General features: G+C 43.1%; 1 protein-coding gene across 4 annotated transcripts in view; it reads right to left on the minus strand.

Moving 5' to 3' along the window:
• Positions 1–26,168, minus strand: part of PPP2R2C (protein phosphatase 2 regulatory subunit Bgamma) — a 223,417-nt gene that overhangs the window by 44,047 nt on the left and 153,202 nt on the right. For all 4 annotated transcript variants that reach the window (XM_073610433.1, XM_073610424.1, XM_073610436.1 and 1 more), the window contains 3 exons: positions 24,866–25,031; positions 19,691–19,803; positions 10,744–10,921 (listed from right to left, as the gene is read on the minus strand). In XM_073610433.1, the coding sequence (XP_073466534.1) occupies positions 10,744–10,921; positions 19,691–19,803; positions 24,866–25,031 (457 nt within the window). The remainder of the gene's footprint in view (positions 1–10,743; positions 10,922–19,690; positions 19,804–24,865; positions 25,032–26,168) is intronic.

Below are 26,168 nucleotides of genomic sequence, written 5' to 3' on the forward strand. Positions count from 1 at the left end.
TTACTTTTTTACAATACTTATAAAGGAAGGCTTCCACTTCTTGTTGTGAAATAAATGGGTCGTACATATGTACGGTCACCATTTTTGCCTCCAACTGAAAAAGGGGTAAAACTTTAACACCAAAAAAAAACAGGATCCTTTTTTCTACTCTTGTACAGTGTATATGCCTTTTTGCAAGCATCACTGCCCGTCAGAGTAACATCCACAGTTCCTCTCGAAAAAAAATCTTGAACACAAAAATAATCCATCATGTCGATTTCCAAAAGCGGGCCAAAAATTTCTTTGTATAAATAGCGTAGGTCCTTTTCTCCTCGGACTTCTGCTGAAATAATAAACGGAAGATACCAAAAATGTCCGCATTGTAGTCACCACGAACTTCCTCCGCACCTCCTCTTCTCCTTGAATCCTCCATCTCAGTCACCGAAATTAGCTATTCGAATAGCTCGATCGTGTCCCGCCTTACTTTCCGGTTCTCCTCCTATAGCAGCAGCAACTCACATATAATATGTAAATTGAAGGCCGAAGGTTCAGCTTTCCAGCTCAGTATCCTTCTGAGTTTTCCAACTCACCCCCAAAAGCAGCAATGAACAAAGTTCAAAGGCCAAGGATACAGTCTTCCAACTCTTCTGGACAGCCAATTGGTAAAATCAGTTTGCACTGGATCTTAGCCAAAAGGCCGAGAAGCGATGTGCCAAGTGACATGCTACATATGGTGGCAAGTGACAAGCTGCATCTGGTGGCAGGAGAAGGTGGCTAGTGACACACTCAGGGCTCCCTCTGATTCTGCATTATGGTGAGTTGAACTACTTCATTTTATATTACAATGTAATAATAGAAATAATGCGCTTCAATCATCCTGACACCATATCAATTATGGTGTCGTGATGATTGAAGCGCCAACACCAGGTGTTTGGGGTATCTTTATCTGCTGATTGTTAAACTTTCTGGAATACGCATATTGCTATTGTGGTGTAGGATCTCAGCCTGCTGTCCCTCCATCCCTCTTTCTTCCCTTCCTTCTCGCTCCTTCCCTTCCTATCTCTTTCTTTCTCTCTCCTTTTCTCTTTCTCCCTTTCTTTCTCCCTCCATCCCTCGTTCATCTCAGAATCCAACCACGCCCAATATTTAGTTCAAACCACACCAATTTTTCAACCCCCCCCCACACACCACGCCTACAAATGAATACTTCGCCCCCTAATTATAATAAGACTCTGCCTACAGACAAAAAAGTGTCCTATAAATTTTTTGATAATATTGGCAACTATAGAACTGAATGGTTTCCCGTGCTGCACATGGTTGAAACCAGGTCAAATTCATGTGCTTACTGCAGCCAGATGCTTGGCTATAAGGAGTGAGTTGTGACACTGCCACTGCTCTTTAAACTATAACTGAACTGACATGCTGGGTTTAAACACACTGCCTGCCTCCCGCCACCTGGAGAAGCAGGCAGCTTAAAGGAGCCCTATACAATTCTATGCGGGCAGTATGGGAATCTGGGAGTTGAAGTTCAGGAGGAAAGCCATGCCACGGGCCTCTAATTGACCATTGGGCTACAATCTCCCGATATAACACCTCCTTACTGTCTCTCAAATGTCCTCTGAAAAGCACTGTGACTGGAAAGAGAGAGCCTGAGATTAGAGCAGAGATTTCTGCAGGTTCTGACCAGGAGTGGAGAACAGGTACACAGCTCCTAGGGTTTGCAGAGTGCAAGCCCTAACACAGGAAGAACTTGGCTGGGTAGTAGAGTGGTTTAGTTGCTCCTTAGGCTCTTTCCATCAACTTCTTGCAGCTCTCCATATGAACATCTGTCAGCATGTCTCTCAGAGCATGTCAGCTTACTTAGTGAGGAAGCCGATGGCTCACTGAAGCATGGATAGGGATAGCCAAAGGGCCGGATGTGGCCCTAGGGCCACAATTTTCCCAGGTCTACTGCAGACCAAGCTTTCAATTATACATGTAATGTAAACATCACAAGACTGGTGCAACATATTGGGGATGTTGGGAGATCTGGAACCTGGCTTGTTAAACAACGTATTCTAGGCAGAGTTCATAGAGTTGATATCCGATGCCATAAACTGGGGAAACCAAACAGTAGAGCAGACAAACAGGGAGCTTGGAGCATGTGTTACAAATGCAATATCACAAGCATGAGACTGCAGGCTTGACTGGCTTAAATCAGTTTTTTTTTTTTAGTAAAACTTTTTAATTATTTTCTTCTTAAATCAGGTTTGGTCTCCACTGAGAGACTGGCCTCTTCAATCACTTTGCAGGTGGACAAACAGACAAGGAGAATGCAACACAGCAATGAATGAGACCAGCAGCTTACGAGGATCAGGAACGCTACACGCTCCTGACAATGAGAGGGAAGCCTTCCAAAGCGAGGGTATCCCAGGGTGTCACCAGAACTATTGTCCCCATTTCCTCTCTAATACTGTTCTGATGTCAACCCGAAATTTAGGATTTTCTTGTACTTTCACTTTTGAGGATAATGGTAAACATAGAGAGGGTGACTCTCCCTAATGGTGACACAGAAATGTATATATATCTGGCAGGTGTTTTAATCCCTCTCCACCTTATCCAAAAAAACAAGTTTTGCCTTTAGTTACACTTTAAGTTACCACTAGAACCCTGAAGTGTATCTAAACCTAAAAGAAGAGAATGTAATGTATTGCAGTGTACATGTCCATAGATGTTGTTACTGCATTCATTTTTTCCTGGCTCTTTTTTTTTCTTTATTTCCACCCGGTGATCCTGCCAGTAACACCCTTCCTGTGCTAGAATGACATCTCTCACTCCTTGTACTGTATCTATGGAGGATCAGTGTTGACATGTCTCCTGATTTGAAATATGAAATTATCAACATCATCATATCCATTGTATAGAGGGGTGGTGCTTTATAGTTCACAGAGGATAGCTGGGAATGCTGATAAGATTGTTTGTATATTAGTTCAGTGCACAGGAATTTAAAATGATACTGAATTTCTACAGGATCAACGGGTCTTTTTTTGTCTAATGCAGCCAAAACCTCTAAGGTCTTGGAAGCTGCAATTTTTTCCATGGATTTAGATACACTTTAATCTTAAAGAAGCCAAAACAGAAGGAGTCAGGGCAATGAATAATAACCACGTCCTCTGGCCCTGTCCAGACTCACATAGCTGCATCTTCTCTATTGGAAGTAGCCACAGCAAGCAATTTCTGTCAGTAACCCAGTCTATCATTTATTCTACTATCAATTGAATGATACAAATGTTTGATGCTCAAAACATTTCTATCCCATGAAACAGCTTATGACTTCAGAGGACTGATTGATGAACTCTTTCTGAGATGGGGCCAAAATGAAGCAGAACACTGCTGATTAAAATGAGAAGCTTTTGTTGCTTTCCTAATTAGTCTAAGCCCATAGGAGCTCTAAACAGAAGCAGTCATTATTAAAACGGGATTGTAGGTTCCTGAAAGTGTGAAACCTGAAAATAAATGACTATTGTGGCATAAAATTCTTCCTGATGGCACTCATGCAACATAATTGGGAAGAGATGCTATCGCTGAGGCATTACCCTATCCCCAAGTGTATGTGAAAAATAATCGCTTTCTAAGAATGAAGACTCCGCTTCAAATGACTCAAATGTAACTGAATCTAGACATCTGAAGACTTACGAAGAGCCTGTCTTTGCCATTAAGTATATTCAGTAATAATTGTGTAATGAGTAAACATATTAAATCTATAGACAGGTTGCATGTACAGAAGGCAACAAAGAATCTGCCTCTCTGGTGCGTCTTGTAATGCTCACTGTATTAATAATACAACACAGAAAAGGCTAAGATGAAAAAAGTCCTTCCAGAACGCTTTTAAGAACTGCTGGAGGCAATGATACATCATTTTACAGCTAAGATATACAGTAGTTATTCATTTACAACCAGTGTAATACTTGATTTGATTGTAGCCGTATTAGTGCCCCGAAAGCTTGTCCTGAAAGATTGTATGTTAGTGTAAATAAAAAAAAAGTACTCCATTTTCTCAACCAGTGTAATGTAATAATTCACCTGCAATACTGCCACCAAATGCCCATGCATGCGTAGTGCAACCAACCCGAAGGGAGGCTGCAGAGACTCTGTACGGGTGCATGGGCAGTAAGACCCATGAAAATGGCGCCAAATTTAAATATGGTGCTGCACCTCTTTCCACTCCACTATTAACCCCTTAGATGGAACAGACTGGGGCATAAAAGCACCCATCAGGCTCCCAAAGTCAATGCCTTGACTTACTCAGCAGTGGTCCTAAGATCCATGGCCCTCTCCCAAAAGGACACTCTAAGGGTGGTTGAGGCAGAATCCAGGGGCATGCCCCATCCAGCTAGACTTCGCACTCCCAGTGGACATACTCCCCAACGAGTCTTCAAGGACAGGTGTCACATGATACACCAAGTGTTACCAAGAGACAACCAAGCACAGAATTCAGAGCTCAGTGGGCACAACACAGGCCAACCTCTTGCTCACAGAGGGGTCTGGGCATGACCGTCAAGCCTATACCGAGGATCAGCCAATCAGTAGAGCTGCAAAATGAGCCCCAGTGGCTCTGCAGAAACTAAGGAATATTGCTAGAAGAAAAAAAAATAAAAAGTAGAAATGGTTTGCTCCTCACAGTTTAGAGAGAAGTCTGTTCACCTATGAGAACCAAGCGGTCATTGAAAGGGAATTGCTAGAGATAAGATCTGGCCTTTAATAGAGCTTCCTGGGATGAAACTTCCTTGCCTTGCACCATGTGAAGTGTGCTTTCCAAGTGTCATGGTAGACTTTATTGAGAAGTTAATTGCTTGTTTAAGCAAGAGAGGGATCTACAATGGTAATTGACTCTTCCCAATAAATTCCTCTTTAACAGGTTATTGCTGGGCAAAACGCTTGGAAGATGAAAATAACTTATTAGAAGTAGATCAATCATGTAAAAAACAGGCTGCAATAGCAAATAATCTGGGAAAGTTTTCATGGGTTTGGGACTTTTAAGAGAGTCTGGATTGGTAACCTTAGGAACTCAGACACAAGCTGTTCCATATTCAGACATTTACGCACCGAGTCAATAGGAACCAAAATTGTATCTTGAAGCCTAGGAATTATGTCAGCAGAGTGAACCTCCTCAGATACAAAATCATCCAAATAAGACATTGCGCTCCTCATCACCCTCAGCTGTGTGTGCAGAACCAACCACAGCTGCGGGTATAACAGACAGGCTCTGGAGAAGGCGGCTTGCGACCCCTGCCTTCTGAGTCAGCTATCATGGCAGAGAATTTTGACATAAAATCTGACAAGCTGCAAAAAAAAAAAAAAAAAATCCCCTGGATAATGCAGAAAAAGAAGCAACAGTGAGGACTCTGATGAGCGGGTGGATTTAAGCAGGAAACAATGATTCAGGCTGTCAGCATCAGATGCATAGGAAAGACATTGCAAGCTGCCTCAAAGCCGTTAATGGATCGTGAGCTGGAAAAGCCTGCAGGGCCACTTCCCTTACATATGATCTACCTTACTGCCAGTATGCAAAAGAGTTCCAGCAAGGGGTACCGACAATTCATGTGTTAAGCCAGGAGACTGCAGAAAACAGCATGCAGGACTGACTCTGTTCATTGCAAGGAGCCATTAGTAATTCACCTTGTGTCAAGGGCAGGAGAAGGAGAGAAGGGCATGCCCACTAGTAACTGGCGGCACTAGGAACCCAGACACATGCACACATGGGTCAATGTGTCACAGGCAAAACATGTCACAGTCATAGTGCCACAAGTGTTTTTTAACACATACATACAAAAAACATCATCAATTTGTTGTTTTTTTAAACTTATAATACACTGTATGCACTCCTTAAGACAGAGGACCATATCCACTCAACACGTGCACTTAAATAAACTCCTTGGGGACCCCCACCAGGTCTCTGGAATCTGATACGATGGCAGTATCCATGTCTATTGCCTAAACCACCATAATGATATACTGTGGGCCAGAAAAGAATCCATTCAACACCATGGGGCTAATGACGTAGTGTCTGTAGAGTGCAACAATCAAAGCTCAGTGTTAGAAGGGTTAACTCTTTGTTAATGTCTAAGGCAGGGGTAGGCAACCTGGGGCCCTCCAACTGTTGCAGAACTACAAGTCCCATCATGCCTCTGGGAGTAATTGTAACTGCCAGCCTCATGTGAAACGTAGTTCCACAACAGCTGGAGGATCCCTGGCCTAAGGGACTGTCTAAATCAGTTTTTCTTACCTGATCCTCTGCATTGCTCAACCAGTTCCTGCAGCTTCTTCCCCCCTGCACTTCAGCTGTTTAAGGTCCTCTGACATCATCAAGACTGGTGCACGGCCCATAGCCTTGCACTGCATGTGCGGTTACCAAGAGACAGTTCAGTGTCCGGACTTTTCATTTTTACCGTAGTTGGGCATTAATAAAAAGAATGAAAACTTTTTTTCATCTTATTATGTTAAAGTATAATGCCCTATATACACAGTTGGATTTTCAGACGGAAAAAGTGCGATCGGATTGTGTTGTCGGAAATTCCGATCGTGTGTGGGCTCCATCGGACTTTTTCCGTCGGAATTTCTGACACACAAAGTTTGAGAGCAGGATATAAAATTTTCCGACAACAAAATAGGATCATTTAAATTCTGATTGTGTGTACACAAATCCGACACACAAACTGTCACGCATGCTCAGAATAAATTAAGAGACTAAAGCTATCGGCTACTGCCCCGTTTATAGTCCCGACGTACCTGTTTTTCACCGCGTTCAGAGCGATTGGATTTTCCGACAACTTTGTGCGACCGTGTGTATGCAAGACAAGTTTGAGCCAACATCCGGCCGAAAAATCCATGAATTTTTGTTGTCGGAATGTCCGATCAATGTCCGATCGTGTGTACAGGGCATTAGTGTGGTTTTATGCCCTGTACACACGGTCGGACTTTCCGACAACAAAATCCTAGGATTTTTTCCGACAGATGTTGGCTCAAACTTGTCTTGCATACACACGGTCACACAAAGTTGTCGGAAAATCCGATCGTTCTAAACGCGGTGACGTAAAACACGTACGTCGGGACTATAAACGGGGCAGTGGCCAATAGCGTTCATCTCTTTATTTATTCTGAGCATGCGTGGCACTTTGTCCGTTGGATTTGTGTACACACGATCGGAATTTCCGACAATGGATTTTGTTGTCAGAAAATTTTATCTCCTGCTCTCCAACTTTGTGTGTCGGAAAATCCGATGGAAAATGTCCGATGGAGCCCACACACGGTCGGAATTTCCGACAACACGCTCCGATCGGACATTTTCCATCGGAAAATCCGACCGTGTGTATGGGGCATTACAGTTTGGGATTCGATCCACTCTATGGCTGCTTGGACATGGGGCATTTAGCTTCTGTGTGTGCAATTTTGGAGTTTTAGTGTGACTAGGAGGCACAGGTGCAGCTTCGAGCCCTGCTACCTCTCAGAGTCTATGGCAGGCTGAAATATGCTGCAAATGGACCAAAATTGCTTGCACAGCAAGGGACCTAACACAATGTTATACACTTTTATAATACATGGGGGAGGTAGACACTATAGAAGACACACTGTATTATAGGTAATCAAACTGATAATAATATCTGAGTGCCACGCTGTCCACTACTATTCAATGTGAAATCCACCATACATAACAATCTACAAAAATAAACAGTGTCATTTGTGCAATGCAACCATAGAAATGTCCTTATTTAAAATAATTATGCTTCAGGTAATCAATTGATTTATGTACTTCCTTTGTGTTAGTTACAATCTCAATGTGCCTTATCAATGTGCCAAACAGTGTTTATAGTCCGATTAATAATTCCTCGAATAATCAATCGATTACTGTGCCCATCACCTGTTCACTCTGATAATTCCACCATTTGCAGTGCTCATCCCACCACTGATCTATACTCACCTCCAGTATTTGATCCAAAACTATTTTAGGGTCAATGCATTAACCAAGTTAACCCTTCCCAGCCAATGTCATGGTGGAAGGCAAGGAAGTGGCTAAAACCCGGGTAGGTTTTAGCCACAGGTGTTCTCCACAGCAGGAATCCCCCTGATATTCAGTCCATCTCCATCCTCTTTACTCCTCCCACATTCTTTCTTCCAAGGCTCAGACTCTTATAGTGTAAAACTGTTTCCCATCAACATTTACTGAATATAATTAAAAACACTCACATTATAAAGTGCCACCACAGTGTATAAGCTCATTCCCCCTTAAGATTACTGGTCTCGAGACACTGATAAGATGGAGGATTGCAAAGTCCTGGTTTTGCGTCTTGACGTCATCAGCCCCACCCCACGCGCTACGTCATCAAACACGTGACTTCATCAGGGGATCTTGTGAGTGTCTGGAGACCAGTAATCTTAAAGGGAAAGGAGCCAATACACTGTGGTGCATCAATAATGCACTTTATGATGTGAGTGTTTTTAATGATATTCAATAAATGTTGATGGGAAACAGTTTTACACTACGAGAGTCTGTTTTGTCTGAGCCTTGGAAGAAAGAATATGGGAGGAGTAAAGAGGATGGATATGGATTGAATATCAGGGGGATTCCTGTTGTGGAAAATACCTGTGGCTAAAACCTACCCGGTTTAAAGGGAAAAGCGCCATTTGAACTAAAATAGTTTTGGGTCAAATACCAGAGCTGAGAGTATATTCATAGGTCGGTGGTGGGATGAGCACTGCAATTGGTGGCATTATCAGAGTAAACACATGGATGGCACAGCAATCGATCGATTATTCGAGAAATTATTAATCAGACTATAAACACTGTGCAAAAATCGATTAATTACCAGAAACATAATTGTTCCTCCCCGCCGAGCGTACGCACATATGCAGCCTCGGCTTTCAGGGGTTATACCGGGATGATGTGTGCAGCTGCAGGCATCATCCGGGTACCGTTTTTTAGAGCGGATGGTTGGCTCTTCAGGGATAACAACTGATGCGGCTAAAAGCCGATCGGCTGTTATCCCGCAGGAGCGAGAGGGGACGTCCCCCCTCTTGCCGCTCTTCCCGGGCCTTCCCATCCCACCGGGAGACCCGATCCGCGATTCAGCACTTCCGCCGCCTAGAGCGAGACTGAAAGGAACCCGGAAACGGCTTCGATCCAGTCTCCTTAGTATAAACACAGAAGCGATGTCACAATGTCACTTCCGGTTTACTCGGCTGCCAATGGCACCATTTAAAAAAAAAAAATACAGTATTCAGAATTGCCGTTTTTGCCGATTTGAATACTTTGAAGTGCAAAGGAGGGATTTGGGGTCTTTTAGACACCTGATCCCTCAATAAAGAGTACCTATCACCACCTATTACTGTCACAAGGGATGTTTACATTCCTTGTGACAGCAATAAAAGTGATCTTTTTTTTTTTTTTAAAGTGACAATGTAAAAAAATAAATAAATAAATAAATAAATAAATAAATAAATAAGAATTGTTTTCTTTTAAAGCACCCCCGCAAGATCGCGCAGCAAAGAAAACGCACACGTAAGTCTCGCCCGCATATGTAAACGGTGTTCAAATCACACGTGAGGTATCGCCACGATCGTCAGAGCGCGAGCAATAATTCTACCACTAGACCTCCTCTGTAATTTTGACCTGGTAATTTATTTTTTTTAAAGCGCCACCTATGGAGATTTTTAGGTACCGTAGTTTGTCGCCATTCCACGAATGTGCGAATTTTCAAAGCATGACATATTAGGTATCTATTTACTCGGCGCAACATCAACTTTCACATTATACAAAGTATAATGTGTAAGATAATATATAAACTTTACTGTTTCATTTTTTTTTAACTCATGAAAGTGTGTTTTTTTCCCCAAAAAATTGTGTTTGAATAACCGCTGCGCAAATACAGTGTGACATAAAATTTTGCAACAATCGCCATTTTATTCTCTAGATTCTCTTCTAAAAATATATATATACATAATGTTTGGGGGTTCTAAGTAATTTTCTAGCAAAAATACAGATTTTAACTTGTAAGCAACAAATGTCAGAAATAGGCTTAGTCATGAAAGGGTTAAATAAGGACATTTCTATTGGTGCATTGCACAAATGACACTGTTTATTTTTGTATAATGTTATTTATGGTGGATTTCACATTGAATAGTAGTGGACAGCACGGCACTCTGATAGTATCTTCAGTTTGATGTATATGTGGAAAACGCATATAGTAACAGCAGCAGTCCTAAATGTACCTTTTTTTTTAAATTTACACATGCACTTAAAAGGTCACACATAACTGAGCGAAGTTTTTAGATTTAAATGATATTATATGCCATACTTACTCTTTTATTTGGGTATATTTTTTATTCCAGTTACAGTATTATCCCATTTTATTGACAGGTACAATACAGGATGCTGTATGCTCAAGAGTTATTAACGGTGTTACCTTGACTTGGGGAATGTACTAAGGTTTTAATTTGGCTTAATACAATTAGAATTTGTTAGAACCTATTCAAAATAAAAAAAAGTATACAATATCACAGGTTGTGAATTATACAGTTTTGCCACTGAGCAAACCAGAGACTTTCCCAAGAAACAGTATGTTCTCTAGGCATCAACAGACAAACCTCATCTAATCACAATTCTGTCACAACACAGCGATTTATTGCTTTGACCTGCATTGCATGCTTGTTCAGCTTATGGTAGAGACAGTGAGTACGTGCCAATGCTGGCTGTCTGAGGGCTCCAGTGTATACTATATGAAAGGATACTAAAGCTGCGGTCAGTGATGGCCAAGTGCCAGAGGTTAATTCTGAGATCATCCGCTGACATGTACGTCTCACAGTCGCTGTTGACGGAGATGGAATTGACATGATATGTGTGACCATTAGAAAATATCCTTCTGGGAGTAACTTCTACCATCAAATCCATTGGCTTTATGACAGGAACCTAAAAACAGAAGAATTTATGTTAAAGAAGTTCCATCTTCAGGAAAAGTTTTTAAAGAGCGTAGTCTAGGTCTAGTGCAGGGGTCTCAAACTGGAGGCCCTCCAGCTGTTGCGAAACTACAAGTCCCATGAGGCATTGCAAAGCTGACAGTTACAAGCATGACTCCTACAGGCAGAGGCACGATGGGTAGAGCTGCACGATTCTGGCTAAAATGAGAATCACAATTTTTTTGCTTAGAGGATAGATCACGATTCTCTCACGATTCTCGCGGCGTAACATCATCTTTCACATTAAAACAAAAAAATTGTGCTAACTTTACTGTTTCATTTTTTTTTATTTATTGAAGTGTATTTTTTCCCAAAAAATTGCATTTGAAACCTTGGCAAATACAGTGTGACATAAAATATTGCAGCAATTGCCATTTTATTCCCTAGGGTAAAAAAAAAAAAAATTATATATATATATATATATATATATATATATATATATATATATATATATATATATATATATATATATATAATATTTGGGGGTTCCAAGTAATTTTTTTTAGCAAAAAATATTGATTTTAACTTGAGAAAGAAGTATCAGAAAAAGATTTAGACTTTAAGTGGTTAAACTTCCTGCATTTACACGTTGTTTAAAACTTGGCAGATTGCCCAGGTTATTTGTTTACACAGAGAAGTTCTATCCCTTTGATCTAAGAAGGAAGTTAGATACAATGTTTCAAGTTCTAAACTTGGCAGACTGCCTGATGCTTTCTTTTGACAACTGAGCGAGCAGATAATCTCTCCACTTGTTTATATGAAAGAATCGGCAAACTCAGCAGGAGAGATCTCAGGGGAGGTGAATCGAGATCACGATTTTTTAACGATTAATTGTGCAGCTCTAACGATGGGACTTGTAGTTTTGCAACACCTGGAGGGCCGCCAGTTTGAGAAACAAGGTCTAGTGGTACTAAACTATAAAGTATGCGCCACCTTAAGGGCTAGTTTACAAGTGCTTCAAAACATGGCTTCGGACACGCTTTGTAAGGGCTCATTTACATTGCTTTGGCTTCAACACACATTAATGGCTAGTTTACACTTGCTTCAAAACAAGGCTTCGGACAAGCTTTGTTAAAGTTCTCTAAATGCTAGTCAAAGCCTCTGTCTCTAAATAAAATGGTAAGCTTACAGTCCTGTAAGTCCTACGGTCCTTGCTTTTGCTTTGCTTTGGCTTCACTTCAAAAATTATACCCCATGTAGCTTTAGTTGTGCTTCAAAGCATCTTCAAAGCCTTGATAGAAGTCTATGGCAAAGCTTGCTTGAAGCCCCACCAAAGCCCCCACCAAAGTCTTACCAAAGCCCCACCAAAGGCTCATCGAAGCTCCATCAAAGATCCACCAAAGCCTCATCGAAGCCCCACTGAAGCCTCATCGAAGCACCAAGCAAAAGCAAGGTGTAAACATGACTGTAAGCTAACCATTTTATTTAGTGACGGGTGCTTTAACTGGTGTTCAGAGAGCTTTAACAAAGCGTGTCCGAAACCATGTTTTGAAGCAAGGGCTAAACTAGCCCTTAATGGTCTTTGAACGCCAGTCAAAGCCCATGTCACCCAAAAAAATGGTTAGCTTACAGTCCTGTTTACACCTTGCGTTGGCTTTACTTTGCTTCAGCTTGGCTTCAAAAATTATACCTCATGTAGCTTTAGTGGTGCTTCAAAGCGTCTTTAAAGCCTTCATAGAAGTCTATGACAAAGCTCGCTTGCAGCACCTACAGCTTTTGAGAGGCTTTAATTCAGATTTAGTTTCCCTTTGTTTTGGAGAAATTGCAGATAGGAGATATCAATACACACACAGTACATCTACCAGGCTTCATTAACCACTTACGGACCACCGCACAACGATATATATGTCCTAAGTTTGAAGAGGAATATCGTTGTTATGGCAGCAGCTAACTGCCATAACCCCGGTATTCTCTTCTTCGTCCGGCGGTCCGCTTTCCGATAAGTGTGGTCTCTGCCGCAGATTCGCTGCAAGATCACTTTTATCAGCGGGGGAGGGCCCCCTCCCATCGCGCTCTGGTGCCCTCTGTCGCTAACTGAAGCCGTTGGCAGCGGTGGAGGTGATCGGATGTTCATCCATGCTGGGAATGGAGATGAGTGAGGGGAAGATGCCCCCACCCATCTCCATACCATTGCTGGGTGGAAGCGACGTCAAAACGTCACTTCCGCCCATAGCTTAAAGGGCCATTTTTTTATTTAAATTTTTTTAAATGACAATTTTTTTTATTATTTTTTTATTGCATTTTAGTGTAAATATGAGATCTGAGGTCTTTTTGACCCCAGATCTCATATGTAAGAGGTCCTGTCATGCTTTTTTCCTATTACAAAGGATGTTTACATTCCTTGTAATAGGAATAAAAGTGACACATTTTTTTTTTAAAGAACAGTGTAAGAATAAAAAATAAAAGGTAAAATAAATAAAAAAAAAAAATTTTTTAAACGCGCCCAGTCCCGCCGAACTCGTATGTAAGCGAATGTATACGTGAGTAACGCCCGCATATGAAAATGGTGTTCAAACCACACATGTGAGGTATCGCCGCGATTGGTAGAGCGAGAGCAATAATTCTAGCACTGGACCTCCTCTAACTCAAAACATGCAACCTGTTGCCTATGGAGATTTTTAAGGGTAAAAGTTTGTCGCCATTTCACGAGCAGGCGCAATTTTGAAGCGTGACATGTTGTGTATCAATTTACTTGGCGTAACATTATCTTTCACAATATAAAAAAAAATTGGGCTAACTTTACTGTTGTCTTAGTTTTTAATAAAAAAGTGTATTTTTTCCCAAAAAAGTGCGCTTGTAAGACCGCTGCACAAATATGGTGTGACAGAAAGTATTGCAACGACCGCCATTTTATTCTCTAGGGTGTTAGAAACATAAAGTATAATGTTTGGGGGTTCTAAGTTACATAGTTACATAGTAGGTGAGGTTGAAAAAAGACACACGTCCATCAAGTCCAACCTATGTGTGTGATTATGTGTCAGTATTACCTTACATATCCCTGTATGTTGCAGTCATTCAGGTGATTATCTAATAGTTTCTTGAAGCTATCAATGCTCCCCGCTGAGACCACCGCCTGTGGAAGGGAAAAAGTTTTATCCCTATTGTGGGGTCACCAGTACAGTATTTGTAAATTGAAATCATATCCCCTCTCAAGCGTCTCTTCTCCAGAGAGAATAAGTTCAACGCTTGCAACCTTTCCTCATAACTAAGATCCTCCAGACCCTTTATTAGCTTTGTTGCCCTTCTTTGTACTCGCTCCATTTCCAGTACATCCTTCCTGAGGACTGGTGCCCAGAACTGGACAGCATATTCCAGGTGCGGCCGGACCAGAGTCTTGTAGAGCGGGAGAATTATCGTTTTATCTCTGGAGTTGATCCCCCTTTTAATACATGCCAATATTCTGTTTGCCTTATTAGCAGCAGCTTGGCATTGCTTGCCATTGCTGAGCCTATCATCTACTAGGACCCCCAGGTCCTTTTCCATCCTAGATTCCCCCAGAGGTTCTCCCCCCAGTGTATAGATTGCATTCATATTTTTGCCACCCAAATGCATTATTTTACATTTTTCTACATTGAACCTCATTTGCCATGTAGTTGCCCACCCCATTAATTTGTTCAGGTCTTTTTGCAAGGTTTCCACATCCTGCGGAGAAGTTATTGCCCTGCTTAGCTTAGTATCATCCGCAAATACAGAGATTGAACTGTTTATCCCATCCTCCAGATCGTTTATAAACAAATTAAATAGGATTGGTCCCAGCACAGAACCCTGGGGAACCCCACTGCCCATCCCTGACCATTCTGAGTACTCCCCATTTATCACCACCCTCTGAACACGCCCTTGTAGCCAGTTTTCAATCCAGGTACTCACCCTATGGTCCATGCCAACGCACCTTATTTTGTACAGTAAATGTTTATGGGGAACTGTGTCAAATGCTTTTGCAAAATCCAGATACACCACGTCTACGGGCCTTCCTTTATCTAGATGGCAACTCACCTCCTCATAGAAGGTTAATAGATTGGTTTGGCAAGAACGATTCTTCATGAATCCATGCTGATTACTGCTAATGTAATGTTTTGCTTTTTTCTAGCAAAAAAAACTGTTTTTAACTTGTAAACAACAAATCTCAAAAAGAGGCTCAGCGGTCCTTAAGTGGTTAAAGCTTTAAAAAAGCACCACTGAAGCATCACAGAAGCATCAAAAACACATCAAAAAAGCATGTTTAAGCAGTAGGCACTTTAATGTGTGTTGAAGTCGAAGGAAGTGTAAATAAGCCCTAAGACACAAGTGGGTCCTTGTCTACAATAGCTCAGTTGGGTCCCCACTGGTCTAGCTCTTGTAGTACTAAAGCAGGAAGTAAGGCCCCTTTCACACTGGGGTGGCACTATTGCCCTAAAAATAGCACCTGCAAACTGACCTGAAACAGCGGCTGCTGTCTCTCCAGTGTGAAAGCCCCGAGGGCTTTCACACTGGAGTGGTGCGCTAGCAGGACTGGCAAAAAAGTCCTGCTAGCAGCATCTTCGGAGCGGTGAAAAAGCGGTGTATACACCGCTCCTGCCCATTGAAATCAATGGGACAGCGCGGCTATACCGCTGGCAAAGCGCCTCTGCAGAGGCGCTTTGCAGTGGTTTTTAACCCTTTCTCGGCTGCTAGCGGGGGTAAAACCCCCCGCTAGCGGCCGCATACCGACGATAAAGCGCCGCTAACAATAGTGCCGCTTTACTGCCGACGCCGCCCCCGCCCCAGTGTGAAAGGGGCCTAAGAGCAATTTTAGGACACAGTAGGCCCTGGACTGTAATACCTCAGTTGAGTCCCCACAATCTTAAATGGTTCAATCTTTACATTTCAAACTACCTGCACCCTGTTAGTGTAAAAAAACATTCAATTCTTGGTGGAGACATTGCAACTCTGTTGTGATTAATTCACTGTAAGCATTGATTTAGGCTCACCAGGATTGGAATGTTTGGGTTAAATGTTATATTGTGTATTTTTAATTTGATCCAGAAAAACCACAAGCATGAAGATCTCAGAAACTGAGAGAAGCAAGTCTCCTTTTTAAAGTGTTCTCTTGGCTCTGTAAAGCTTTAAAGCATCACATTCCAAATTCCTTCACGTAAGGCTAACCATACACATGAGAAGGCAGATAGAATATCTTCTTATAAAAGAATCAAAAATGTGCAGGGTCATTTAATTCGAATAACAGGATTTTTGCACCTTTCATTAAAGTTGGGAACACAGAATTAAAAGTAAATCAGAGAAATTTGGATACACTGCTACCTACAAGAAGAGCTGGACACTGGCAATCTAAAAAGTGATTGGCTAGCCAGTGTAAAGGAAATTTGTAAGTTCTGTATATAATTTTATTGTATTTTGTATGTATTGCACACCGCACTCACTGTGCACACGGCACTAATAATGTTTTCAGTACATGTTTGCATTCTTTCGAGTCCTAATTAGAATTAGCCTGCCTATGTTACGCCCCTTTTTACCATAAACATACAATTGTAATATTAATGTGATACCCACGTAATCATGTATATAAAAACCTTCAATTGTGTCATAATAAAGCAGAACAGTTATTTGGATAGATGCAGAGTGTATCTTTTGTGTCTGTTCCCTACTGCAGTAGTTATTAATTTGGAACCACTAATCAATATGAGGATAGGAGTTGTCTATCTATAAATTTCCAAATCACCAGGTAAAACCCTTCCCACTCCCATCATGCTTTGGTTTATAGAGGTGTTATGGGGGGGGGGACCTTTGTCCCTAATGAACTCCAACAAGAGGACTTTAAGATCAGTACAAAAATCCTGTTTTCTTTATCATTTATTAAAGTACAACTAAAGGCAACACACACATTTTAGTAAATCCTAATTTAAATACCTGAAAGTTACTTATGATAATAAACATAATAACTGAAATGATTATTTTCCTACCATATAGCTGTGATTGGGGTCTTTAATCCCCTCCAGTCTTCCTTTGCTGGATAATGCTAGTAGTGGTGGGAGGAGTCATTTCCTTCCACTTTCCTACCTTGTTTCCCTGAAAATAAGACCTAGCGTGATTGTCGGTGATGGTTCCAATATAAGCCCTACCCTGTTTCCCCAAAAAAAAGCCCTACCCTGAAAATAAGACCGACAAGGACTTTAACTAGGGCTTATTTGGGGGGTAGAGCTTATATTGCAGCCATCACTGACAATCACGCTAGGTCTTATTTTCGGGGAAACAGGGTAGTATCTGCATCTCTCACAGGGAACTACATCTCCCATGACTCCTTGTGCCTTCTATCATACTCAGTCTAGTTTACATAACACACACCCATCTGCCAATCAATAGCTGTGTGTGTGCTATGTAAAGCACTACAAGTCAGTACAAGGTGTGTGCTGACAATATGTTTATATTGTCAATTTTTATTTGTATTTGAATATCTTTAAAGGTTTAAATATGTTTTATGTATTTTGAGAGAGAATGAGAGAGACAAGGGAGAGAGAAAATACTAAAAAGAGAGTGAGAAAGGGAGAGGGAGAGAGGGAAGGAGAGAAAAATGAGAAAGAGAGAGTAAAAGAGGAAAAGAGAGAAGTGACAGTCAGGTGGAGGAGAGGATGGAGCCAGGTGCACAGAGGAGAAGAGGAGTTACAGCCAGGTGGAAGGTAGGACAGAGCCAGGTGCACAGAGGAGAGGGAAGTGGCAGCCAGTTGGAGGGGAGGATGGAGCCAGGTGCACAGAGGAGAGGAGGAGTGGAAGCCAGGTGGAGAGGAAGACGGAACCAGGTGCACAGAGGAGAGGAGGAGTGACAGCCAGGTGGAGGGGAGAATAGAGCCAGGTGCACAGAGGAGAGGAAGAGTGGCAACCAGGTGGAGAGGAGGATTGAGCCAGGTGCACAGAGGAGAGAGGGAGTGACAGCCAGGTGGAGGGGAGGATGGAGCCAGGTGCACAGAGGAGAGAGGGTGTGGTAGCCAGGTGAAGGGTAGGATGGAGCCAGGTGCACAAAGGAGAGGACAAGTGACAGCCAGGTGGAGGGGAGGATGGAGCCAGGTGCACAAAGGAGAGGAGGAGTGACAGCCAGGTGGAGGGGAGGATGGAGCCAGGTGCACAGAGGGGAGGGGTGTGGCAGTCAGGTGAAGGGTTGGATGGAGCCAGGTGCACAGAGGAGAGGAGGAGTGACAGCCAGGTGGGGGGAGGATGGAGCCAGGTGCACAGAGGAGAGGAGGAGTGACAGCCAGGTGGGGGGAGGATGGAGCCAGGTGCACAGAGGAGAGGAGGAGTGACAGCCAGGTGGGGGGAGGATGGAGCCAGGTGCACAAAGGAGAGGGGGAGTGACAGCCAGGTGGAGGGGAGGATGGAGCCAGGAGCACAGAGGAGAGGGGGTGTGGCAGCCAGGTGAAGGGTAGGATGGAGCCAGGTGCACAAAGGAGAGGATTGACAGCCAGGTGGAGGGGAGGATGGAGCCAGGTGCACAGAGGAGAGGGGTGTGGCATCCAGGTGAAGAGTTGGATGGAGTCTGGTGCACAGAGGAGAAGGGGAGTGCCAGCCGGGTGGAGGGGGAGGATGGAGCCAGGTGCACAGAGAAGAGGGGGTGGGAGGGGAGAGCCGTTGGAGGCAGGGGGATGTGCCCAAACCCTTCATTTTTCCCGCACCACTTTGTTGTGAACTCAGACTCAAAATCACTATGACAAGGCTGAGTTCACACAGAAGCGGTGCGGGAAACAGCATGCGATTTGGAAAGGAATCGCACCGCATTCCTGTTCAAATTTCATGCAATTGTTTGCAGTGTGATTTGCGCCCATTTATTTTGTATGGATGCAAATCACACCGCAAGGTATCGGTACTTGGTACCGGGGAGTACTTGCTCAAAAGTATCGGTACTCATACTTACCAATATAAAAAGGGTATTGGTGTATCCCCAGTCTTTACTTTCAGAAAATATATAATATTTGGGGGTTAATAAATCTTGTGCATTTTAACATGTGTGCAAAATTAAAATAATGGCTCCGGTAGAGAAGTGTTTAAACATGGGGGCTATATCAGCAGACTGAGGCTCCTCATGCACAAACTCATCCAGAATGGGAAAATCCTCATCTCAGCATCCTCAGCTGAGCATTCAGGAGCTGCTACAGCTGCAGGAATGTCAGAGACAGACCCTGGAGGAGAAACCAAGGAAGTATGCTTACAGCCCCTGCATTCTGATTCAGCTATTGTGACAGTGATTTTGTTTAAAAAAATCTAGCATAGCTGTAGAAATTCTTCTCTGCATAATGCAGATGAAGAAGCCACACCTGAGGGCGGTAGTAAAGTCTCCAAGGAGTGCGTGGAAGCAAGCAGGAGACAACGATCCAGTCTATAGGTGTCATGTCCCTGGGTATACTCCCAAGGGAGACATCAAAGACACCAGATGCTGTGCCATGGCAGTGGACCTGTAAAGTGCTCTGCAGGTAGCAAACCAGTACACTAGGAAGTGCCAGAAACATAGTCCAGTGTCAGAGGGTCACATTAAAGGCAAGCCAACATTAGCCAATCTGGATAGCTGTTTCAGAGCTCAGCTCAACAGTAGAACAATGAAGATTGAAGTATATATAAAAAAAATCGTAAAACAATAAAAAAAAAAAGTGTCCAGTAAAAAGGCTAGGACATGCCAGTGTCTTATCCCTCCGGTAGGCAACCATATAACCCAACTGTCTCTGAATCATTCTGACACTGATACACATTACCAAGACTTTATTGTCACCTGTAATGAGGTCACTGTTGACAGGTCCTTCACTTTTCCTTCTTCATCTTTAAGGTTGTAGCCTTCCGGCCTTTTATCACGTTCACTGATTTTCCATAATTTGATTGTTTTATCTGAAATTCAATGAAATATTAATGTTACCCGAAATCATCCTCATCAATATCTGTCCTCAACTGAAAGAGAACTAATAAACTATTTAAAGGGCAACTCTTTTTGTGGAGAAAAAAAATATCAATAAAAAAAATAATACAGCAGCATAATACAATTTCTACACAAGCCATATTGTAATTGAATGTTATGAAAAATGACCTTTCCTCTTCAATCTGCAGTGCTGTACGTTTTTTTCTATAAAATTTAATGCAACCTGGAGGTGATCCATACACAGTTGGTGTACAGAACGCTCCCCAGAAATGTAATTTCCTGCTTGTGTGATTGGCTCACTGATTTTCCCAGTCTGCATTAAGATACACGCCAGATTTTAGGCATCTACTGTAACAAACATTTCATTTTTGGTGAGATACTCCCAAAGGGTTAACCACATCTGAAGGGATTCAGACGCTGCAATTTTCCTTATTAGAATTCTGCAAGTGCATTAGCTGATTAATAATGAAAAAGACAATCCCATTCACATTCACTGTGTACATTGGCACAAACAGACGGGCAGCTTTTCCTTTAGAGCACGTGTGTCAAACACAAAGCCCCAGGGTCGAATCCGGCCCACCAGGCCATTTCATGTGGCCCTTGCTCCTCTCCTGCAGCTGCGGCACCCCCCTTTGTCTCCTCCCTCACTTTGTCTCAGCAGTCAGCAGCAGAGGGAAGGACAGAATTCTTCCTACAGATCCTGCACTTCTCCATGCAGCCGTGGGGAAGCTCATCTCTGTCTCAGCAGTCAGCAGCAGGGAGGAGGACAGAACACATTCTACAGATCCTGGGCCTCTCTGTGCAGCTTCAACAACCTCATCTCTGTCTCCCCTGGTCTCATCATTCAGCAGAGTCCAGGCAGCTGACTCCAGCCCTCCTCTGGTCCTCCTCTAGACCCTGCACTGTCTGCTGCCCAGCTCTGCCCCCAACTTCTCCCTGACAGCAGCACAAGGTAAGGAGGGTGCACTGTGATATAAGCAGTAGAGTATTTAGGTTTTGTGCTGCCCTAGGTCTGACTAAACTTAGCACCCCCTAATTTAAATATGACCCACCCCTTCCTGTCAAGGCCACACCCCTTGCTGTTTAAGACCCACCCTGAAATTTTCGAGTGGGGACACTAGTTCTGAGGGCCTGGGGGGGAGGGCAATGGATTCCCTTAATTTGCATAGATTTCCTCCCACTTCCTGTTTGGCTATGGGGCAGGAAGTGAAGGGAAATCTCTGCAATGGGACAGGGATGGTAAAAAATAACCCTCCCTTATTCTATCCAAAACGAAAAAAAAAAGTGTTGCCTATAGTTCTACTTTAAGCACAAATTCCTGACAATTTTATGGAGAGGACTAAGAAGATATAACCATGCCAATGATGCAGCAGAAAACATATAGCACAATGAGGAAGGTTTGTGGTCCAGGATGATAGAACAGTCAAAATTAGAAGCGGCGCCACCCCCCACCCCCCCCCACACACACACACACACAGTTGTGGAATGCCAGCCGCTCGCATACTGGAAGCAGTGCGGCCGCTTTATGGAGGCGCTAGACTAATTTGCCTCTCAGCCCAGCCCGCCCCATAAGACTGGCGCTACACTAATGCCCCGTACACACGGTCAGATTTTCCGACGGAAAATGTGTGATAGGACCTTGTTGTCAGAAATTCCGACCGTGTGTGGGCTCCGTCACACATTTTCCATCGGAATTTCCGACACACAAAGTTTGAGAGCAGGATATAAAATTTTCCGACAACAAAATCCGTTGTCGGAAATTCCGATCGTGTGTACACAAATCCGACGCACAAAGTGCCACGCATGCTCAGAATAAATAAAGAGATAAAAGCTATTGGCCACTGCCCCGTTTATAGTCCCGACGTACGTGTTTTACGTCACCGCGTTTAGAACGATTGGATTTTCCGACAACTTTGTGTGACCGTGTGTATGCAAGACAAGTTTGAGCCAACATCCGTCGGAAAAAATCCATGGATTTTGTTGTTGGAATGTCTGAACAAAGTCCGACCGTGTGTACGGGGCATAACAGTGTAGCACAAGCCGGTGGGGACTCTTTCCGTGCTGCCCCCCTGCAAAGTGCTGCCCTAGGCCTGAGCCTTGTCGGCCTAGGCCAGGGTACAGCATTGGATATAAGGGAGGGTGGGGGACTTTAGAGGACAGTGGGGGCTCTTGAGATCTGACTCTTGAGATACAGATGCAACCGGCCCTTTGAAGGCAACCATAATGCTGATGCGGCCCGCAGTGAAATTGGCTTTGACACCCCTGCTTTGGAGAAACAAAAGGGTAGGACTCTGCAACAAAGTTTGTTAAAATCAATGCAATGTACATTGATCACGCAGAGGAGATTGTTTTTTCCTAACAAAAGTGGAGTCACTCTTTAAACCTGTTTAAGCTGCCTGGATAGAAATTTGGAAAGTATTCAGATTCTTCTGTTGCAGGAGCAATTCTTTAGATTCTGCAGGTAATTGATACAATTCTTTTTAGTGTTTGCATATTATTGCTGATCTGGAAATCTCTATACTTAATGCAATAACAATAATGTGAAAGAAAGAAAAGGATCGTTGAGGTAAACACTGCATTAATAACTTGTACTAAGTGCTCTCTAAAATAAACCATGGTAGAATATTTATTTTTTACAGTTGTTAAGTTATATATGAAGTAGAATGAATTAAATCCATTTTTAGTGTACACACATTATGTTGTCATTAGGAAATAAACTAAACGAGCAATCCTTTGTGTCTGACTACATTTATATTATTTAGTTCCAGTTGTATGACTGCAAAATACGCTTTGATACCAGGGTTTCCTCATTCGAAGAAAATCCATTAAAGATGAAAACCAGGCAGATATAAAAGACCACTGTTTAATTTAGTTATGTATTCAAAATAAATGAATGGATTATTAATATCACTAGCATAAGTAACAGTCGCTGTCTTTACATTGCCTTCATGTAATCTCTTGCATAAAAGGCCTCAGACTGGGAAAGAAAAGACCCAGAACATAAGCCAATCAGGAACTTTAGCTTAGAGGCTGCGGGAAGCACTCTGATGGAGCGCAGAATAGGGAAAGTATTTATTCCTTATTCTGCCACCCCTTGACATAACTAGTATTTATCCCTTGCAAAGCAGGGAGGGAATCCCACTACAAGAGTAGATTTTTTCTAATTTCTGGAGTTGGGCTTTGAAATACTTAAATATTTGAACCACTTCAATACCGGGCAGCTTTCTTTTGGTGGTATTTAATCACCACCGTGTTTTGTTTTTCATTTTTTGCTAAACAAATTAAAAAAAGACTGAAAATTTTGAAAAAAAACCCCAACTCTGTGATAAAATTTTGAAAATAAGTATTTATTCTACTTCACTGAGGGGCACTGATGAGGCTGCACTGATGGGCACTGACATGCTGCACTGATGAGCCTGCACTGATGGGCACTGATGAGGCTGCACTGATGGGCACTGATGAGGCTGCACTGAGGGGTACTGATGAGGCTGCACTGATGGGCACTGACATGCTGCACTGATGGGCACTGATGAGGCTGCACTGATAGGCACTGATGAGGCTGCACTGATGAGGCTGCGCTGATGGGCACTGATGAGGCTGCACTGGTGCACACTGATAAGGCTTCACTGATGAGCACTGACATGCTGCACTGATGGGCACTAATAAGCTGCACTGATGGGCACTGATTGGGCTGGACTGATGGGCACTGATTGGGCTGGACTGATGGGCATTAATAAGTGGCACTTATGAGCTCTGATAATCAGGGCACTAATGATCAGTGCCCTGATTATCAGTGTAAACAATGTACTCACTGTGCCTTATCAGATTTGCCAGTTATTGGCTCTCCTTTCCTCACACAGACAGCCTGTGAGGAAAGGAATGCCGATAACCGGCAAGTCTGTTTACATGTGACCAGCTGTGATTGGACACAGCTGATTACATGGTAAAGTGCCGCTGTGATTGGCCCTTTACCGGGATCTGTGATCAGCTGTGTCCAAAGGACACAGCAGTCAGAGAGCACACCTGATGTGTGCCTCAGGGGGCATGCTGGAGGCACACACATGGGAGGATGTCCTCCGAGAACTGGAGAGCCACGCTGTAGCCGTCTTTTGTCTATAACCACCGCTAGCAATAACCGAATGTAAAATCCGGCAGGCTGGTTGTACCCAAGTTGATTGATCGACCAACTTGGGTACATTCAGCCTGCCCATGCATGGTTTGAATCGAGATTCAAACTTTCCATGGCTGGCTTTAGAGACTCTATTCATTTGTAACCACTCAGATGAGCAGTTACAAAAGAACAGGGGTGGTGCTGGCCATACAGAGTACAAATCATTGGCCAGCTGCTGTGCGCCCCCCCCCCCGCGCCCAACCGCTGCTGGGTGGTCATATGAATGAAGCCCACGAAAGAAACTACCCTTACTTTATAGAATTTTCCTCGTTTCCTATATCTGGGGCAGGAAGTGAAAGGAAATCTCAGTGGGACACTCTACCCAAAACAAAAGAAATAATTTTTTGACTATATATACACTTTATGACTCGTTCACAGGGGGTAGTAAAACCAGGTGGTTGAATGGCAGTTTTATAGCCCTTAACCACCCACCTGAACACTGACATGCATCCACTGGGGGGCTGTACACATGTAGTGGCCGCAGTGCTAAGCTTTGGGGCTGCAGCAAAAATTAAACAGCATGTCGCACTTGGCAGGCATTACCACTGCAGACTGCAACCCATGCAAGCCTATGGGGCCACCCCACATCAGCATGGTAGTGCGGCATTTACAGGTTTAAATCAGGCAATGAGTAGGTGACATAGGGCCTCCTTATTTCCTGCCAAATGGCCTCTGAAGAGCGATCCAAACACAGAAGGCACCGCACGTGTGAACCAGCCCTACAGTTATGACTGGGGCACTTGTCTTACAGCACACAGATAGTTAACTCTCCTGCCTCTGTGGAGGAGCATCCAGCACAGCATACTAACAAACATTATTTTCCATTTCTAGCAGCACAGGAGGCAGATGATCTGCAATCATACCATTTGTTGACAGAAGGGAGTGGGCTGCATTCTGCTGGGGGAGCCATTTAATCTTGTTAATTTTTTCTTCTATTTCCAAGCTCTTCAAATAATCAAATTCCGGCTCGTGGCTCTGGAACGTGCTGTATACATTGTATTCCCCCTGACTGCAAGGTCCATTCTTACACTGCACAGGGGAAGGGAGAAACAAATATTTGTAATTTACCATCAGAACAACCTTAAAAGATAAATGCCCGTGTTAGCAGCTGTTGACAGAAGCTGCCATTACGAGACTCACATTGTGACAGATCGAAGTACGATCTTCTCTGTACAGTGATCCTGAACAGATTCTTTAGCATACCTCCCAACTTTTTGAGATGGGAATGAGGGACACCTATCAGCAAAAGTATGCAGGCATAGGACACACCCCCTGCCACGCCCCCTTAAAGGAGAATTGTGCAAAAAAAAACAAGATTGTTTAAACCCACAAGTGCTTTTACCACTCATATTCCTTTATATTGGCTTTTGGAATTTACAAATGCAGCAATTTAGAAATCAGATGAAAGGTTTAGCACTGGGAAACACTTTTTGATAGATCAAAAGTGCGTTTTATATACATCTATATAGATCAGACCAAAATGAGGGGCAAATAAGGAGGAATGAGGGACAGAGGGACATTGCTCCAAATCAGGGACAGTCCCTCGAAATCAGGGACAGTCCCTCAAAATCAGGGACAGTTGCTTTAGGCCTCATGTGCAGGAGCCCTCTCTGTTTATGTAGGAGCATTTGATTGAGGAGGTACAAGTAAACTTGCTTGTGTTTACATACTACAGAAAGTCAGGTTAAGGCCCTGTGCACATTGGGCATTTAGAACTCAAAACTAGCAAAACTAGGTCCCAAAATCACTCAGCTCCAAAACATGGGCCTTCATATACATCTAGCATAGTTGGAAGCCTCTAGCAAATAATCATGAAAATCCTAAAACTATATGTCTATGTTACCTTAGTAGCTTATAACAATTCAACAGGTGCAAATAAAAGATGGAGTGTCATTAGTTCCTTTAAAGCGGTTGTATACCCGCTGAATTTTTTTTTCCTTTACCCCTGTAAAGCAAAAGGCATAATGAGCTAGTATGCACCGCATACTAGCTCATTATGAAATACTTACCTTAGAACGAGGCGTCGGTATCTTACCTGGTCCACGCCGAGGGAGCTGTCATGTTGACTCGGCGTGTCTTCCGGGTATCGCGGTTCCAGCACTGTGAGTAGCTGGAGCCGCGATGTCATCACTCCCGCACGCAGAATCCCCTGTGCGCATGCGCCGC

This window comes from Aquarana catesbeiana, linkage group LG01 (genome assembly GCF_042186555.1).
Source record: "Aquarana catesbeiana isolate 2022-GZ linkage group LG01, ASM4218655v1, whole genome shotgun sequence".
In the NCBI taxonomy this organism is placed as follows: domain Eukaryota; kingdom Metazoa; phylum Chordata; class Amphibia; order Anura; family Ranidae; genus Aquarana; species Aquarana catesbeiana.